This window comes from Ylistrum balloti, unplaced genomic scaffold (genome assembly GCF_031769215.1).
Source record: "Ylistrum balloti isolate Yb309-2 unplaced genomic scaffold, AGI_CSIRO_Ybal_v1 Utg373434, whole genome shotgun sequence".
Classification (NCBI taxonomy): Eukaryota; Metazoa; Mollusca; class Bivalvia; order Pectinida; family Pectinidae; genus Ylistrum; species Ylistrum balloti.
The window spans coordinates 5,705-27,438 of NW_026783224.1; the positions used below are offsets into that span (position 1 = coordinate 5,705).

The window sequence follows — 21,734 nt, forward strand, 5'->3', positions numbered from 1 at the left end:
AGGAAGAATATTTTAAGCAGAGCAACTACTACTATCAGCCAAATCATAAGCAATGTCAAAGGTTTTTTTTTTTCTTTTTTTTTTTCATTTATTTATTGATTGAGTCGGTGAGTTTCGTTCTTAAAATTGCCATTTCACTGTTTGTTTCTTATATTCAGAACAAATCTATCGTTTCTATTCTAATGGCAATCTATCACTTATATTTTCTCCCGAAAACAATACTTCAAAGAAAATGAAATGTCCATCCATCTTGTATTGGATAAAACCCGATCATGTTGTCTAAAATCATCGCTTTGATGAAAGTCTAGGCGTTACATTTTCATATTTGAGAGTTTGCCGAAAGAAACCCCAGGTATCACAAGTAAAAGCTGTGAATTTTAATTCTTTTAAATCCACAACCTACAACAATACTTTCAAGTTAATTTTTTGAAAATATTAGATCACCAGATCTATATGTAGATATGTGTGATGGCCATGATTATTAAATTAAACAAAACGTAAAATGTGTATGAGATATTATGCACTCTTTACTGTACAGTGATTAAATAAATATTAGGTATCACAGTATCAACATATTCTTAAAGAATATGAAACAATCTTGTGAAAAATTGCAGCTCATTATTTGGTAAGAAACCAATGTGTTTCAATGCCTGCACCTATATTGGACTAAACGAATATCACAGGTCTTCATATTAACATATATATGTCGCTAATGATAAATGTTAACACATTATTGATAATTCGGCCATAATATTACTATGACTATGTTACGTATCAGGGAAACACCTGAAGTAATTGAGTCCACAAATCACCTACACAGGAACCTCTCGATAGGAATTCAAAACCCCGACACTGCTGGTCACAGTTTTGTCATTGTCAAGGTAATAAAGGACCCTAAACGTTTATCAGGATTAAAGCTGTTCCAAACACTACGAAATAACGAACCTGTTGCCTTCTTCTTCCAGTTGTAAATGAGAATAAATAAAACAAAAACGTGACCGAATTCCCACTGAAATATGCTATTTTGTTCGTTTAAATGTCACATTTGATTCGATAAATAAAGTCCTCAATTCATCAACAAAGTTTACATGGGGTCCGTCGATGAAGCAGAAGATGCTTGCTCCTCCGAAACACATGATCTTATTCTCCTAATACATTGTCGGGAATCTCCGTGTAAACCTGTCTTTTGTTCGTATTTTGCATTAGTTTTATGGATTTTGCGTTTAGACTATGATTATACTGCCTTTTTGGTAATCTCGTGATGAATCTTAAAGGGCTTCTTTCAATGTTCATATTAATTATACATTTGAATGACGGATGCGTATCATATCAAGTTTATTTTAAAGATTAGGAGCTGGGCCATTTTCAAGATAAAATGTTTTTAATGATTTTGTACTTTGTACCCTCAATGGGATAAGCATGATATATTTATCAAGTACCTGCTGTTGGGAAGCAAATGTGTCCGAATCACGTCCGGAGTCTGTGCCAGTAACTGATCTGTAGACTTTAGCAATGCATTTAGTAGGCGTGCCACATTGAAGCAGTCAATCCAAATTTTTTTACTTCATCAGCGGATATACACCGAAAGTATTGTGTACCGATATATGATCTTAATAGTTTTGTAGACATTCCTAATTCTGAACTGCAATTCACAATTAATTATCATTAATTCTTGAAAACTCTTCTTATGGAAATCCAGAGACGAACAGCTTCTACATCAACAACAAAACACTGAAGAAGTCAATATGAAAAAATACAGCTTTATTCTTCGGAGAACGTTAATGTAGCAGACCTGAATGCAAAAAATGAATAGGATCACAGAACAGCATCAACCAGTTGTTTGATATTTGCCGCCAATGCTAGATAGCTCACAGCGTTGCCACAATGGCATGTCTAAAGTTGCCGCCATTTAGACAGAATTCATAATCGCGATTGTGCTATTGCCTTTCCATGGTTCTGGATCTGGGTTTATGGCCCTATCATTCTTAACCAAAGACGAAGTAGCTTGTTTATGTCAATATTCACTCAGATCGACCTCCATGAACCCTTCAATATTGATCGTATATTTTGTCCTGGCTGAGGGTGCAGGTTCCCTTCGATTATAATCGAATTTTCCCAGTTTTCCAAAAAATGTTATAGATCTTTATTTCTGTGAATCATTTAATTCACTGTCTTTACGTACAGCTTAGTGTATTGTTCCGACGCGATTGTAGTGAGCCCACTGTTATGCTAAACCCTAAGGGGAAGGGTATAATTCATTTCCTTCCCAGGTCGTCCTTTTATAGAAATATTTAAATTATGCATAAAATAATTTTCAGAATTGAAATAAGAAATTATACTGTAAATGAATAAGTTTTGAGTCATAATTAGAAGATGCCATTATGCTATTATCATATATATTAATTCCACAACATTCCATTTTGATGTATACAATTTAAAAAATTGCGGAAAGCATGCCTGTCAAATATGCTAGTTTGATGAAGGAGTCACTTCCCAACTTGACGTTGCTACATATACACGTATTTTACTTCTCGTATTACAGTAATTTGTTTTTGATAAAGAATGTAAATTATTAAGTGTAACATTTATCCTTAGGTAGTGCAGGCAAATATACCTCTGGCATTGTTTAATTCTCATAGCAATGTATGAAGATGTGAAAATGTGCATGCATTTAAACATCGATAAACCTTTTCTTAAATGCATTAATCTGTCTATATCTAGGTTAAAACCATTGTTTTGTGCATTCGGCTACGTGTATATTGCTTAACGTCTCAAATTTTGACTGGGAATTTCCCAACAATTTTTATATTGCAGCACTCTATCGAGGCTTTGGCCATAATGAAGTAATTAAGTCATTTAACATTATGGTAATCCGACGCATAATAATAAAGGCGAAAAGGTAGAGAATAATGTTTTATTAAATAAATAAATATTTCATCATATTCAAACAGCACAGCGATATTATTTGTTCTTTAGTTGATATAAATAGAATATACAAGAAAATAGAAACAACAGAATAAATATTGCAGCTCAGCCATTACTAAAAAAGCAACGTGCTTCAAAGCATGCGTTGAAAGTTAGTTGTGAATCGATTACATCTAAGAATAACTCATAAAGTACAAATATATAAAGTGTTTAAACGACCAAGCAAACGTAGATTGTGTTAAGTCAGTAAAATGTCATCCGTCATTGTCTTTGATAAACAAATTCTTTTTTTCATCAGGATCACAACTTGTATTCACATTCACCAATCAGTACTGTAGAAACATCCTGGTTAGGACACCAAATACCAGTACAATTGTAGATAATCCAAGTTTAACACTTCCGTTGTCAGCTGTTAAAAAACAATAAATATTCATTTAGATAAAAGCGAAAAAAAAACACAAATATGATGGAAGTTTGCAAGCGACGTCTACACAAATGTTATAGTATTGCTAACAGAGAAATGTATGCTTTGAACATCAACTTGTTGACAACGGATGCTTGTATTTTCGTATTTACAGTTGCATTATGTTTAATACATCCCTCAAACGTAGGCGAATAAATTAAAAGAAGCACAAAATACTCATGAATGACATTCAGGCACAAAATGAATCAATTTATTTCGTTTGAAAAGAAATTATTCTGTAGTTGCTATTGTTAGTTGAATTCGTTACAACAAAAAATGATTCTCTGGACATGTTACATGGTAACACAAATATATCTTATCTTTAATACAACATAGTAAGATCGTAATAATTAACTTATATCTCCCATATCTGGTTACTATTTAGGTTATTTTTACAGTTGTGGAATCGCAAAACGTTACACGACGTGCGATGTGCGCAAGATAGGAAAATTGGACGAAAAAAACTATCGCTCATTTGTGCACACGTTGTGAGATTCTATTGTGGTTGATATAAATTTAAAGATGACTTAAAAATATAATTGTGGGATAGGGTTCATTTATGTCGTAGCTATAACAGATACACACTAATTAGTTAGATACAAACACAATTTTAAGTGGTAATATGTAAAATTATGTAATCAAAAATTTTTTCGCACGTCGGGTACAACGACACATAACATTTCTAAACGAATACTGAAGTCAACAATTTTCTTTTATAATTTTATATTGATGTCACATTTCTTGAATCTAATATGCTGGTGACAAGTACATGACCAGCAGATCATCACTTCTAATATCCAGTTGTTTTGGAAAACCAATATGTTAAGTGTATACCGCTGGTTTACAGAGAATACTTTTTAGCATAAATAAAGATAAGTAAAAAATATTCGGACAAAATAAATGTTTATTTATGCACACATACCCGTATTTCCTGGTGCTACTGTCGTTGTAACCTCTGGCGCTTGAGTTGTTGATATGAAAATAACTTACAATGAAATAACTTGCAAACACTGTGCCATACAAACATAATTTCAAACCATTCTAGTAATGTAATTGTATGCTTGCTAAATCGCAAAAAAATTCGTTTTAAAAATGACGTCTTTTTATTTCAATTAATATGCAAATAATATAATGAAATTTAATAGTGAGATGAACTGATAAAGTGATTTCTTTACAGTAGAATCAGACATAAAGTTAATTTAACACACTCATGCCGATACTGAGAGCTCGGAAATCATACAGCCTTATTATGTTTGATTTGGAAATGAATTTAAAGTAGGAATATTACAGTAATTCTAGTTATTTACGCGTAGAGCGCTGATATATAGAGTACTTTTAAAGTCATATGTGTGCAGCTTTTGAATAGTTATTTACAAAATAGCTTGCATACATTACGTGTGGAGCTCAACGAAATCACACGATGAATATTTTCTTTATTTATACTGACACATTTTACGGACGATGGCAAAGCGTTTCATTGGTCTGAAGTCACACGCAGGATTCTGACTTGTACAGAAATGTATGCAAGCAGAAAGTGATATGTAGAAAATTGCCAAGTAGACGATCGTACGCTATTCAATAAATTTTTGATTTTGGTATATAAATTATGTCCTACAAATAAGGTGCAGTCAGCTATATCTTATTAATTCTATGTACATGTATTATCATTCGTCTACAAATCAACGTTATTACGTATTTACAATAAATTCAACGAATAATCACTAACGCGTATATTAGAGGTTTCTCTAATTATTTCATTAAGTCATGTACTTCATCCATTAGACGAAATCCGGCAGTTCGAAGATCTCGACGATTTACGGTTTTAGAGTTAAATGCAAATGTACATTATTATTACTTCTTTTATACTCAGAATTGATTCCTGACGAAACAGAATTGAATTTATTCGATCCACTTCCTTTTCTTCGCGAACCTCGTTCTTGTTTGTTAAAAAGATTATTAAGATCTGTACATGTTTTCTTCACACAAACATCGAATAATCTCTTTGCACAACGCGAGATCCTGTTTTCATTTTAGTGGCTTTGAGATATCGATTTAATTGATTACAAGTGGAGTAAAACAGGTGTATTGCAAACATTTAGGGAAAACAAAATTAGATTATTATGATCGTAAGACAAGTGAAGGCATCGCAAAATTTCAAAATTACCTAAAGCATTATTTGTTATGATTGCACTTAGTCTGCACATATATATAACTCCACAGAACGCAATGTAATGATGTTTGCTGGTTCTCTTGATTTATTTGTTCTCAAGAAGGAAAATGACACCACTTGCTATGATCAACCTTAAGTGATATGGTGGTTGCCGTCGATGAAGCGGAAAACGATTACCATTCAGAAACTGTCGGTCCTTTTTCTCCTTGTGCTTTTTTCATGAATCGCCGTGTAAATTCGTCTTTTTTTCTTATTTTCCCTAGCTTTATTGAATTTTAATTCATGCTCATTTGTTACGTCTGTGCTTTCTTACTTGTTTGCGAAATTATTTAATAGACAGCACATATATCAGAAATACAATGTACAAAGGCATACAGGTTTAAACAATTGTTCTATATGTATTTTTGTCTCATGTGTAACCTTTGGTGACTTTGACATCCACACTGCCATCTTGATCCATGCGTTGTTTACGATTGCATTATTATACATGTTAATTACTACAATTATAGAAAACCATTGAACAACCATCATGTCGTATTTGTTGCCTATACTAAAAACAGAAACACAGAATGATATCCGCGTTGTAGTCATGATTTGTGTCTATCAAACATTCAAACATAGTTAATATCTTAACAATTTACAATTAAGATATCATTTGAAAATATCGTTGCGCCTATTTGGTCAATTTATAAAGAATTTTCCCTGTAGATTCATTTACCGAAATAATTACCGAGAAATAGATTCATCTATGTTCTTGATTTGAAGATACAACTGCATAATGACTGTCAGCATCTTGCCTTAATGACATCATACTATCTTAAGATCAAAATGTACATTTACCTATATTCATATGCAATTAAAGTGACTCTAAGTTCATTGAAACAAATATTTATTTTTGATACCAAGAAATTTGTAACATACTGCTAAATCAATTCTTACCAGGGACCGATTCACATTCAGATTTGCATTCGCCTGCTGCGTCTTTTCCACATTTTTCATCACCAGCATCACAAACGTCGTCAATGACTATCAAATTATATGTTTATATAAACAAATGCATCAACGATTGCTCATGTTATTTGGCTTTCATATCTTAATCGTTACTGTGTAATTCATGAAGTGAAACATACGTATAAAATCGATATTCAAATAACATTTTCAAAACCTGAAGTAACTCTTAGTTGTTCGAACCGTCTCTAAATAGGACTTATTTTAATTCCGAAGCAAATTATTACAAGAAACCGTCTCGGTATTAAACGACATTCATTGCAGGAAAAGTGTCTGATAGTTGATGACACTGGACTGGAATTGCACTTTGACCTTAATTAAAACATTTAGACATTTAACATAATATTTATCGATAATTTTAATGACACAGAAGGGCTCGAAACTTAGGATTTTTTCTATATATAGTTCTGTGCAGTTGCATTTGCAATGATAACATGTACATTAACCTTGTGAAAGTCGTGTGAATTATTAGTTTGAATAGTCTGAACAGAATATGATACCATCATTTATTGTTTTTGTCTGAAGTACTGATTATTAAACATTAAACACCAAATATTCAAACGGAATACCAGGTCAATGTATACTGGTGTTTTGTCTAGAAAACCAAACATTTTATCTTAATTTTCACCCTTGGTATATAACGTAGTGTGACTAAATGTAACCTATGAGAACCTTAACATACACATAGAAATACTCACATTCGGCTACTGGTTTTCCGCTCTCGTCTGTTATAATCAGAAAACGAAATTTTTGTCAGTTTTGCTTAAAGAATATTTTTCCCTTTTACACACGAATCTAATCAATAAAAATCTTATTGAACCTGTTTAAGTGCAAATGTAAAGCGATAAATATAAATCATGAGATTTTCTTCACTTTAACCCTTTCAGAAAAATGGTCATATATCTATCTATCTATCTATCTATCTATCTATCTATAAATACATTTATATAAACATCTTTACCTTTACATGTCCATTTGCATTTTTCGGGTGCACAAGAATTCGTATCGCACGTTGGATTTCCTGAAAAGTAAAAAAAATATTTCTGAATACACAAAGTTTAATTGTTAACATAGGTAATATTAATAGGTTTAACATTTTTGATTATTGAGTGGATTACTTTTGTTGTTTTTTTATGTCTGACTTGCAGATATTTACAATGTACTTCACCTTATTCGGACCACACCTTCCATTTTAATTTTTTAGGTTTTCTAATAGGCGCCCAGAAAAAAAAATGATGTCTCCTATTCATTCAGTTGGTCTGCTATTTACCCTTGTTCATTTTCTTCCTTCTACATGTCTTAGTCATTATTGAAAGCTGCCATACTTTAAATGCAGTTACAACGTGCACATTGTAATTATTGTGAGCAAAGTTGTATACCTTATTGCGTATTGTCTTCCTTGTTTACATCAAGCATAAGATATTTTTACGTATATTTATCCTAAAGTGTCAAAATGTGGCCTTACAATTTCACTAACACAGATTTTGCCCTTTGCTTGTTTCAGAGTTTTAAAAAGTATTGACCTAGACTTAATATTCTTGTAACGAATACAATAAAAAAACTGGGAAATGTCCTAACTCATTTTCCATTGACCTGTCTAGTGTGGTATTGAATCACCATACATTATAATAATATTTACCTGGGAGAGGGTCACACCAAACTTCAACAGTGCTATATGTCACTGTGTGATTTTTTTTGGATCATTTTGTATATTTATATAATATAGTGTCGTCTCTGAAATGTTTTTTTCCCTCTCAGATCATTAGATAATATTGGGTATGGCTAAGGTGTGAAAAAGAACAAATCTACAAAAAATCAAATTAGGGACAATCTGCTCAAATTGATTGAGATATTGAAGGTGCATTAGTGTTTCGTGATTGCCGTTATTCTTTGTTTTGTATTGTTGAACGTCCTATTATAAGGACATCTCAGTGTAAGCAACGTGACTTAGTTTTGTCTGGTTCTATATTTGTTAACCTCCTAGCATCAGCCATGGTCATTTATGGACGACCGCATCTTTTATGCCATGTAAGGAAATGTCCGTACGGGCAGGAGGCGGCTTAAACGTTGAATCCTTGCAGATTCAGTGGTTTTCATTACAGTCTTCTACTAACGAGACTTTTGTTGTGCCTCTTTACAACCGTTAATATATGAATCTCTATCATACAGCGCTCTGTCATTTGTCATAGATATATACGTAGAAACTGAGAATAAGAATGATTTATATAGGTTTGCAGTGGATCTTGTGTTATCGAATCATCTGAGTTTAAAGGGCCAAGCTTCGTAAAACATGTGCTCACTTATTTACATCGGAAGTTGTCATTTTGGAATTTTCCAAATATAATTTGCTATCGACGGCGATATTCTTTTACTATTATTTAAGTATCAGTATAGTTACTATTACATATTTCCTTAGAATGATTGGATATTTTCTTAGAGAAAGTGCCAGTTTATACAGCGGTGATAAACATGACATGGTGTTTGTTTCGATACGTGTTCACAACGATCATTTGTAAAAACCCGTGGAATCCGTATTTTAGTACAGCTATGTTTCTTAGATTCAACTGCTTGTATAATGCATTGATGTTTGACTGTTTTAAAATTCCTATTTGACAAAGCACACAAAGCATCACAAGGTTTTTCATTGAACGAAATACGTGTTTTTTTGGAAATACCAATAAACATAAAAATTTCAACTCGTAAAACATATTTCCCTCTGTGACCATGACAGTCATTACTTTTAAAAAAAAAGTTTTAATTCTTGATATAATCAAGCTATTGGCCAAGATGGCGCAAAGCCTTTTGGTTATTGAAGAGATGTATTCGTTTAAGGCTTTGAACACCTTTAATTCCTGCGACATTGGAAGTGGGTCAAGGCCGATCATGACATATACTTTATATCAGAACCACCTGGATTTGATGATGTCGTTAAAGGGATAAGTTGACATAGCACTTGTTGTGGACGCTGCACAACGACATAATTTAATTTACGCTTAGAGCTGGATAATGAATTCGGAGTTAATTTATATCACGGGAAGATGCGTGTCAGGTTCGTGTTTGGCTATGATCAGTTTATTTCAGTGTTTAACACTGGTTTCTTATGATGCAAGTTGAGGAAAATTATGGGGAAGTTTTACGGTCGTTCTAACGATCTCATCGAGATATTTCGATTTCTATGTATGATACGAAGCTCGAGTTAATGATGCTCGTTAGTTTGGCTGTTGGTTTCGTTCTTGAAAACCTTGTGCTTCTTGTATTGGCCATGATGTGCATGGCGGTTGTCGTCGACGAATTTTACTCTTCCGGAACACTTGGTTTTTACCGTCCTTGTAATTTTTCAGGAATCTCCGAGTAAATCTTTCTTTTTTATTGCCCATGTCCGTCCGTCCCGTCCCGTCGCGTCGGGGGCATTCATGTCTTACAGACATTTTCTAGTTTAATATTTGTTGTATTCGACGGCCAATGGGATGGATATGCAGATAATCATTTTTCATAGTGTCGTTTTTATTCATTTTGTTGGATCACGCATGAGTGTCGCAATATTTAGAATAATCAAGTTAAAAACGTCATATCAACGAAAACTAAAATTATATTTATCATCTTGTATAATCATCTTCAATGTATCTTACCGTGACACGAGGAGGTTATAGGCCCGAATTAATCGTTCCGTCCGATGGATCACGTGACCCAGAAATCGAGCAGTACTAACACTGCTAAACGAATTTCAACCAGCTCAACATTCCTTCTATATCACACAGCCCTGATTCTCATTTCCTTTCGTAAATTATCAAAAAATAATAATAATAATGCAAAGCAATACATGGGAGCAGTTTTAACTGACTGCAGATAACCATATCAAAATAATTTACATTTGCAGCGAGGGCAGACGTTTCACGGAATAAACATTAATTAACATAATGACCCGAGAAGTTAAGACATTCTCCCACATATCACTGTTCGCTATTTTGAATACATATTCCAGTGACAATTACCAGGAAAAGGTTGCTCCGGCACAATTTTCCAAGTAGCAAACATGACATTTTGAAATGTTTATATCTATGTTATATTGCTGAATGAATAATCATCTCAAGGAACACAGCATACTTCTACGATAAGACCTCACAAACCATTATAGCTAATGATCGAGATGTTGAATCACCACCAGCAGGCAGTAAAAACCGTTTAGCGTAAAATAAGCTGTTTATACTGCGTTTGACATCATACCGTAGCTCTAACGTATTCATAACAAATGACAACTCTACAAGTATGTAAAAATATTGAACAACACGCCAATATACTGACATGTCATTCAGAAAAGACTGCATATGTCGGATGTATAAAATGTGACGTCATTACTTTGAAACGATGTATCTTTTTTATGAATACTACGAGCCGCGGACTTTGGAGCAACATTAACACCCATACTTACATCCTAAGAGTATCACACAAAACTTAAACTGATATTATATTGTTATTACCCTCTCCGTTATTTCTTATCGCTGGTAAATAACCAGGTTGAATTCCCACCTAATGGTATTCATATTGATTCTTGGGACATAGGACGTAATTGCGCAGTGAAATCCAATTAACAAGTGATGTGGCTCTCAATCTGATTTCACGAAGCATCGTAACTGGTGTTTTTCATAAACATTAATTTTCAGTGCCATGAAGTGGATTAAAGTGATTATCATAATAGAATAACCATTGAAACCATAAACAGAACTCGTTCTTGCCAGTCACTGAAAATGATCACGTTGACAAACTAAGGAATATCATTTGCAATGTGTCAATACTGAATTTGTTGCATAAGTACGTGTTTGACAATAAATTTGTTTTATCATTAAAAGCTTTGTAAAGTTTATTTTTTCTGAATATCTTTGATTTAAGTCCAACAATTCCCTTCACATCAGTAAATAGATATCGGAAGTGACCAGTGGCCATTTTTGCATAATGAAAATCACTTAAAATGATTGCCTGATAACCAACTTGCTTATCTACTAAAATGCCCAAACACTGATTGATTGTTTACGCTTTCTAGAAAAAGATTATTTTACCTGGAAAAAAACTTAATTATACAGAAAAATACAGCTGTACATACAAAGTATAAGAGTAGGTTTTCTCATTCCAGATACATATGTGTAACAATTAGTTCAAAGATTAAATTGATACTTACCACAATGTACAACTGCCAAAGACATAAGGAGGACAATGGACGGTATGAGCATATTGGCCTGAAAGAGATGTTGGTGTTATCGAAAAAACGATATCAAATCAGGTAATTAGTACGCTGATACAAACTCTCTTGTCAGTATAAAATAGTAGTTTGATGATAGACATATGCTAGCTCTTGATTATCCCTGAAGTGCCTGGAAAGCTAAAATTGACTTAAATTTGCTTAGAAAATCTTCATTTCGAAGTAGCCTTCTTTAGAAGCAGATATGGTAGAATCGATGAACAGGTCTGGACGAATGTTTTTAAAACTCCATTATTTTCCAATTGGAACGCTTCAATATTTCACATTTGCTTCAGATACAATTTTGAGGATACGTTTTGTCCCAAATTGATCATAGAGAGACAAAACAACGGGGCTGTAACTGCTTTAATGGGTTAAATTTCATGATATTTGCATTTTTTGGGCGCAAATATATTTTTGCTCGTAAAGACATTCCACTGGGCAGAGAACTTAAATTCCATTATCGATATTATTACGTTCACTTCACCAGGTAGTCGTCCCTCCCGAAAGAGGTGATTAAGATTACTTCTATTTTCATCGTTGTCAATCCCCCATTCATGTTCATGTAATTACAACCTCTACCTGCATTCGAGGTGATTGTTGGTTCTTACCTTCATGGACCACACAAAAGGCCCTAAACAAAAAATCACTCCAAAATTTGTACAGCTTTATTTGTATGCATATACATTAGTTATATATCATTCTATATTTTTAAAAATGATAGCCGAAATATTTCCAGGATATCAAATCGACTGTAGTATCTGTAGATACAAAGGTACCAAGAAACCATTCTCTTACTTCATAGAAAACAATGGCGGTTTCAAAGATTTCATTTCAAAATTAAGGTAATTATTTCAAAATACCAAAATAAGTGGATGAAACATTATTGTTATGAAGATTTAGCCATTACATGGATATCTATGGGAAATATTATATATGTCAACATTAGCAATGAACAATGTAGGATCATAGAATGCAGCAGACAAAATCAATTAACTCACAAAATGTCTTTATGAGTTATTGATATATGTTTTAGAACAAGGATTAACCTTTGTATTTAGTTTCATTTGTTAGACTTTCTAGGAAATTGGTTTTTACATGTGTTTTTCATATCTGAGAGATGTTGCTGTAATTACCCAACAGGTCAGCATGTTTCTTATATATAAACATGTTCTTGAAAAAAAAAAATTGTTACATACACATTTCCTTCCAGATTTCAATTTTTATACAGAATACTAGGCATTAACCACAGACGCACAAAGTGTAGAAAACATTACCGTGCCTTTTATGTTAAATTTGTTGAAAACTTAAGGCCAAATTGGCCTGTATCACTAACCTGAATTTATGATGAATTTTTTAGGAAAGGTTATTCTAGCAACATTATGTGTCGAAAACTCCATGTTTACTTTTGTCTCAAGTATGTCACATGTGATTTTACATAATTTATGGTATCTTTGTTATCAATAAATTTATTTAAAGCGGTTAAAATATCTTACCGATGTGGCCCTAAAAGTGTATTACAATTTGTTTTACATTTTATAAGTCGATCATATTTGAAAAATGTCACCTTCAATGTTAGTCAAGATCATTCATTTGATGAATTTGTTGAGGAGCTGTTATAAAGATAAAACCTAATGGACAAAACACAATCATGCACCACGGCCTAACATCACTTGCCCGTCAGTGAGGTGACCTAAAAATGCAACCCCTATGCTTTCCTTCAGTAATGTACATGTACATAAAACAAAAATCATTATTTGAAAACAACAATGATTAATTTCTTAAGTTCTAGAAAATTAATCTGCTTTTAAGTAGATATATTTTATAAGTGAAGTGTAGCTTTGCATTAAAGAATAACTAATTTGCAAATAAGTACTGATTTCATAATTAGCTGATTGTCACAACAATCATCATCCTAATATAATTTGATACTTTTACAATACCTGGATAGAGAAAGCCCCTTTTGATTACTTACAGCTGTTACCACAACAATTAAAATCAAGAAGCATTTGTTTACCAGCAAGAGATTCGAAACGTCTGTATTATTTCAAGGATAATGACATTTATCATTACAGATATAATGTCAATTGTTAATATGAATAATGTCATGGTCTTGTAATATTTATTTGCAATTTAAACCTCATTGTGAGATATGTGTTTTACATAACAATTGTATGTTATCTACAACACCAGGAAGGGATTAATATTACCAACATTTCGGAAATAAACATAATTGTAATGTTTTCACAATTAATACAAAAATGTATGACTCAAAACATCAAAATATTTATTATATTTTTTATGAATATACACCATCCTTTAGCACTGGTTGTGTACATTTTGTTTTCATTTATGATTACTTATTAATTTTTATTTATTTTTATTTTTTGGAGGGGGGGGGGGGCGGTTGGGGGTATTTTTGTTTCTATTATTTCATATTATTATTATTGTTGTTAGTCTGAACGGCCCGCTAACACATAAAAGGTCAAAACTCATTCAAATACATATATTTGGCTTTGCTATTGTCCTGAATGATTTTATAAATCATTATCATCGACTGTGAATTGTTATATCAGATTTACAGGTATAAATGTACTGCGTCTTGCTTATTTCACCATCAGTTATTGTTGTCTATCAAGAATGCGCCTGCTCAATTTGGATGTGTAAAAAAGTATAGATTCAATATTTGAATTATGTCTAGTCAGTATCCACTCCCAGGATTCATTATTTCAAATAAGTTTTTGCGCAAAAATGCATTATTGTACATTAACACGTGATGGTTAAGCTATTTAATAAAACATGATGTTCATTTCCTACATTAACAATGATAAAGATCTATCACAATACATGCTTCATGCTGAGTAGATAATCAAAGGATTTAACTTTAATGATATTTTTATGTGAAAAAATAAATCCGTTTTAAATGAGATGTATACCTTCATGAATAATTCTAGTGTTGATTTAGTATGGCATGATAAAGCACCCAATAACCATACTTGGTTTACTTTAAAATTGGAATAAAGATATTTTATCTAATTCCCATGTATTTATAGAAATTGTTGAAATTTAATAAATGAAGGCTCACAGTTCGATGTAATTCTGAGTTATTCTACACGTAGATATTCTTCCATGTTTCCATTAAATTATATTATGATATATATAATGATGCTGATACTTACCATGTTGTGCGTTGTTTCGTTCCCAAGTTCCGAGTGTTGCTTGGTGTAGAGGGACCGCGAGGAGCAGGTTTTTATACCAAGAATGACGTAAAAGAGTTTTTAAACCGGAGACACGTGATGCAAATTAACGCCTTCCAAATTTTCCTGCATGTTGCGCAGGTAAAACAGTAAATTGTTATAAGGTAGTGCACAGATTTATGACTTCCGACGTACTGCACTTGCATTGGCGACTGTCATAGACTCGTTTGAGAGTATTCGTGTACCTTGCATTCGTTAAAATGGGATGCTTTTGCATCACGTCATGATTAATAGCATCAGGATTACTCATCGAAATGCATATTTATGAGGAAGATATCTGTTAAACAAATGATAAACCAGTGTGCTTTTAAGGTTAAAACAACATTTTGGTAAAGAAACCAGACGCCATGTGCATTTTATTGGGATCAGATTAATGTTTGGTAACCACATAAAGGCAAATTTGATATGGCTTTTACATACTGTTTCAGGGAACACGGGGACGGAATAAAAATCCTAATACGTTTTTACCGAAACTAAGTTTATTTTTTCCGACGGAATATATTTAAAATTGCCAGGACATCTGTTATAATAGGTCTTCCGTTCAACAATCCATTCTGGGTGAGTTATTTGTTGGGGTTTTGTTCCGCACCAACGAGTAATGAAGTGCCTGCAGGTACAATAATGATAGAATAGGAATATACACTTAAGTTAAATAATTATCATGATTCCTATTACATATCTATAAAATAATTACTATTCATAGTCTCTTCACAATTACACATACATACAAATAGAAAGAATTTAAATTGCCACATTATATGACACTGCTCTATCTAATTCTTAATTTGCATTGGAAAATGCTTTTCAGTTGTATATATAATATATATAAAATCGCAAGCATCAAATTTTACAAATCGTTAAAGTATTTTTCCCCAGCAGTCCACAACGCATTATGTTGATCATTTGACGAAATGTGCCCAAAGCTGTCTCTCTGAGATACGTTAAATTCAAAACACTGGAACGAAATAACCTCTATATCAGAATAGAGAGTGTTGCCTGGCTTGTTTAGTGATAAAAACATTAGATACTTCAGTAATACGAGATGAACACATTCGTCATTTTGAATTCATTTAAACGGTTTGGAGCTCGATGATAATTGTTTCTAGAATGCTGAAGATTGTTTACTTATGCTTTATAATTATTAAATTACCTAAAAAAAGAAAAAAACACATACCCTCGTAGTATTGGTAACACTTTGATTAATTCATTTCCACCAACAAGCGAAATTTAATTGCATTTAATTCAGACACTTTATTTCAGACTCACTGGACATTTTCCATAGCAACTACTGTAGCATGGCTGCTCTCAGTAGCTATTAATTTATGTGCGATTGCTCTATCCACTTGGCAGCCGACAGCCTACTGGAAAACTGCCATGATGTGTTGAAAATATATTAATTTTAACCTTGCGTCGATGTTTCTTTTGAACACACGAGATATGATTCGTTTATGTTTTCTTCTTTTCTGTTTATATAAAGACAATGCCAAAGGGATGAACAATTGAATAAACCAAATAAAAGGAACCAAGTTTAAATGCAACAATAGACATATCATATTTAAACGTTCACTAAAGATAAAATGTTTTAAGATGGAAGCACACAAAAAAATCGGATTTCGGGTGAAATTTGTTATTTCAATGTACACCGTAACCGTTTTATGTACAATTGCATTACTATGCTGTCATGATCGAAATATTCACATTCATACTTTATAAGGCACCAAATGTAATAATCTGTAACTGACCATGAGTGTTCACTATTCATGCAAATATACGAAGACGTTGTGAAAAGCGATTACAGTATGATATACTTAGGGATTTATGTCTTGGTAGTGTGTAAACCTAAACAAAGCATTTCATTCTTGTACAAAAGTACTTTCAAGGTTGAAATATAATATCATCAAAACAAGGAAATACCAACATGTCAACATAATCATAAACCAAATTCATATTCAATAAAACTAGGACAATATTTGAACAAAAGAAAAATTAACGGTAAGACACCTGCAAATGTTCAAGGAAAATAAGACCAGGAGTTCCGGAAGAGTAAACGTCTTCTGTCTCATTTGCAACATTCAGCATGTAAATTTTTGTCAACTTAAATAAGCAATGTTACGTCCTCAAATAAAAACAAAATATATAACATAGGAGTCAATAAGTATCGCTTTAATGCGCGATTAGCGATGCCTTACCTCAAATCAAACATACACCGATATTTACCATATCCTCATTTACGCTATCATTGCTGCGCTTGACAAGACAACGCATTATTGAGAGAACAACTCGAAATATTGAAAAGTTTAGCGACTTAAAATGTTTTGTTTTGCTCAGAACCGTCGTTCTGTCGCTCCTCAACACGAAATAACAATGACATTTAAATTGCTTTCCGTCTATGGTTCGTAATCAGAGCCTATCGTTCATTACTGAACAGGAGGGTCATGGTCCTTGACGCACATCCGATGATCGGACCATAACTTAGTATACATTCCCTTGATATGTTTCAGTTCAAATGGTTGAAATCTATTTGAACACACATCATTTAACAAGCAATATTTATTGAGGTGAAAACCTGTATCTAAGGGTCGAATTATCAATTATGAATTCAACATTATTCAGTCCTCTCTTGAAGGCATGTTGGATGAGTGCTATTAGTGTAATCTTAGTTTAAATTGCCCTTTTGCGGGCCATGATTCTGTCCCTGAAGATATTTTTAATTTTGGAGTTAAAAGAAATCATTGGCCTATCCAAATGATACACCAAACAGAATTTCGTTGAAATCCACCAAGACATGAAGGTAGAGAAGCGTTAATAGCTAATTTCAGCTATCGCTCCCCTATAGGGTCTCGTGCCTTAGCTGCCAGGGGGAAATCAAAATTCCGAAATTCAGAGCACCATACCTTAGCCCCAAGTGGTCGAAATCAAGTTTTCAAATTCAAGAAATAATTCCCTACATCAAATGATGCTTTAGACTAAAGTTGGCTGAAATCAAACCGAAAAAATTAGAAAAAAGGGAGTAGCGTTTTAAATCAAAATATTGTCCCTGGGTGTCGAATCAACTTTCTGAATTTAAAAATTGACTGTTCACCCTTTACTATATTTCAGACAAAACGTAAATGAAATTTATTCAATCAGTAAGGAAACGTAGCGTTGTGAACTAAAACATTGTCTAACTTCCCTCTTTTTGGAGCCCTGTTGCTAGGTCCCTGATGATCGAACCACTTTTCTGAAAATATTTAATAATCTGTCTTACCCAATGATGGACAGGACCAAATTTGGTTGAAATCCATTCAGGCATTAAGGAAGAGTAGCATTGTGATTCATGATGCAAAACGTTGTTTAAATTTTCCTGTTGGGACCTCGCCTCTGGGTCCCTTGGGGCGAATTTAGTAACTGAATACCCACCACAAAATGATATTTCAGACTAAATTTGGTAATTAAGAATTGCTTTTAGGCAAAAACTATTGCCGAACTTCCCTTTTTGGGGCCCTGTTTCCAAGTCTCTAGGGGTCAATCATCTTTCTGAATAAAACAAATGATTACCCTAAACCAAACATGCATCAGACCAAATTTGGTTAAAATCTACCTAGGCATGATGAAGGAGTAGTATTTCAAGGGAAAGTTTACGGACGGCGAACGTAGCACAATAAAAATATCTGTCGATTTTTTTATAAAGTGATTGACAAATGTTTCTCAAATTTTTATCTGTACCTGTAGATGATGTGTTCTGCGTAGCTAAGTTATGGAGATTCAAAGTAGCATTGGAAGACACCATATCAAGAAATAAATCGTGATCAGTTTGAAGATTTTATTTATCAATGCATCCGATAATTCGCTGCTGCCCAGGAACGCGGACGACCTTCCCTTATCTAATCCCTTATCGTGACGACTTTTATCAACAGAACATGTAATTCACCTGCTTAGTTTAATTTTTTATTACTATGAAAACTACAGGATTTGTGTTTATCTCGGAATAGATCGAATATATCATCAAGTAAGTAAGATATTAACCGAATTGTAATTGACTAAACGAAGAAAATGATGGCAATGAACACATACGACCTCATATCGAAAGTAACGTGATTTCGTGGCCTAGTGATCCACTGTAAAATGAAAATGAATTATATAATATTGAGTTGCTCACTCTGTGCCTCCATACGATAGGTTCATCATATACACCTGAGCAGCGAATCGGCAAACTGCGGGTGACTGTTGAAGTTATTTGTCAGGTAGTCTTTGTCGCCGGGCTACAAACACCTCTAAGTATGATCGTTACCTGAAATTTTCAACTATTTTACTGAACCAATGGTTTGTTCGTCCGTCTCGCCGTCCGTCCAGGCGTCCATCCGTCCGTCCGTCAACAATATATTCGTGCTATTTTGATATCTTGGGGGTTACTTGACAGATTTTTCTCAAATTATATTTGTATGATTCAATTCGTACTTATTTTTGCGTTTCAAAAATAAATACTGACCGTAACAAAACAATCATCATGTTAGCGCTAGATTTAAGAAAAGAAATAAAAATGATGCCAAGCCTTTCGTTATGATGATTCTAATTTGCGACGGAATGGCATTTGACTTGCCGAACGATAGTTACCTTCTTGGATATAATACCTTTCCATCTGGACATTGACATTTACAAATAGTTTTTGTACTGCAAAATAGTTCAAATGTACCTTACAGCTGTTCCGTCCTTCTAGATCTCCTAATTAGTACTAATCGTAAAACGTGTTGAAAAATAGTAGGAAATTATCGTTTTTAACCGAAATTTTGGTGTCAAACAGTAATCGGAGGTAGACGTCGTAGTGCATGCCTTTCTACCTGTACTTGCCACGACTTCGTTTAGTAAAGCTGATGGCTCAGATAGCTAAACATTCATCATATACATGACATTCGTGACACGTAAGTCACGTAAAAGGGGTATTTACTTCTGTGTCGTTTGTACAATATATAAGATAGCAGGTGAAAGACACTGCTGGTGAACTATAAGTCCCGGGATTTCCTTCACCTGCATGTCTTGCTTTCATTCATACTGTTAGTTACACGGTTCAGAATATACACATGTACTTGACGCTGTACTAAAATTGTTTGCTATATGAAAATTAAGAAATTCATTAAATTAAGGAGCTGCAGCAATTTCCTGTATAGATTTTGATATTTCTTTCGATTACTTCAGAGTTTCCTCTTTCGCCTGCAAGGCTTCAAACTTCAGGTCCTTGTCTCACTGGATTGTGATTGTAACCTAAACTTCAACATCGAACTTTGCATAGAACCTCATCTAAATGTGATACTATTATATATTAGCATAAGGATTTGTCAAAAATACGGTCATTCTGAAAACGTTTTGTCCATTTTTTAAAAGGTAAAAGACAAATGCTAAAAAACTTAAATGGATACAATTTCACAAAAGATTAAAATTGTCTTATCATATAGTAAAGACCAATCTCTTTCATTAACCCCGAATTATATCTATCTAAACAGTTTCAAACAGGGTGAAACGTTACGATAAAAAAATACTCGAGTAGACAGAATGTCAATACAGTCATATAGAAATTGTTTAACGGTGAATGGCTCATCACATACTACGAACTATGAAACACCTGCATACTTCATTTTACATTTCTATTCGGTTGTTCCACTTTACAATATTTACGGTACTATTGCTGCAGTGGACGCGCATGTGCAATGCTACACTGATTAATTCTACATAAATTAAATAGATTACAAATCCTTGTACACTGTGATTTCCTTTGCGGAGTATGTCTCTAATCCAATAAACTAAAAATAAATAAAAACCTGTTTGTTCTTCTCAATCAGGTTTCAAGAGGTAATACACGTAATGCCGAACGGATAACATTCTATCAATACTAAATCAAGATAGTGCAGACTTGCCTTAGTATCGGTAGAGTCTGATGATTTGAACGAGGGTAAATGTCGTATGTGTATGTGGCTCACCTTAATACAATATTTGTTGAGAATTTAATCAGAAGTTTTACCAGATTAGATCATTGTAAATTGTTTGAATGATATATATTTCTTAATTTGCCTTTTATATCGTTCTGATAAAATCACATTACTTCCACTCATATGTACCACTAGAACTTAACAGTTTTAACATTAAACATATTTACTTGCCAAAATTGTAACAAGAGGATTGATAGTATAGAAATATCAAGTAATAAAGTAGACGATTACCAGATACTAATAAAACTGAAACTTCTGATGTATACCGATATCATACTCTTGGGAGACATGATAACAAGGAGATCCGAAGATACAGGCACGGCTACAGACTATAAAGGGAATCATTTAATTGGCTGCAGTTTATCGTTTGTATTGTTTTCATAAATGATAATTAATTTTCGTTCACTGCATTAAAAACAAGTCGTAGAATTTGAGTTAGATTTTTATGAGATGTTATGTATTGTAATTTAAGAAAAGAAACTACTTCCCCATTTTGTATTATAAAATCATTCAATATCCATGTAACCAACCCCAAGTTTAACCCACGCCAATACATATACTTTTGCTTATTGAATATTTTTCATTACATTACTTTGAATCGGAACATTTTGGGTAATATTTAGATTGCTTGGTATCAATACGTTGCAACATAACTCATATTCAAACCTGTTCTAAACACGGAAAATACAAATGAAATGACGCACTGATTAGATATCCA

General features: G+C 33.2%; 1 protein-coding gene across 1 annotated transcript; it reads right to left on the bottom strand.

Moving 5' to 3' along the window:
• Positions 1–2,956: 2,956 nt before the first annotated feature.
• Positions 2,957–15,106, bottom strand: LOC132564973 (uncharacterized). Its single transcript, XM_060229577.1, has 7 exons — positions 14,979–15,106; positions 11,740–11,797; positions 7,528–7,587; positions 7,265–7,291; positions 6,498–6,584; positions 4,311–4,349; positions 2,957–3,334 (listed from the first exon to the last, which is right to left on the bottom strand). Exons 1-7 carry the CDS (start codon positions 14,979–14,981, stop codon positions 3,252–3,254), a joined length of 357 nt encoding a protein of 118 aa, XP_060085560.1. The 5' UTR covers positions 14,982–15,106; the 3' UTR covers positions 2,957–3,251.
• Positions 15,107–21,734: the final 6,628 nt, after the last annotated feature.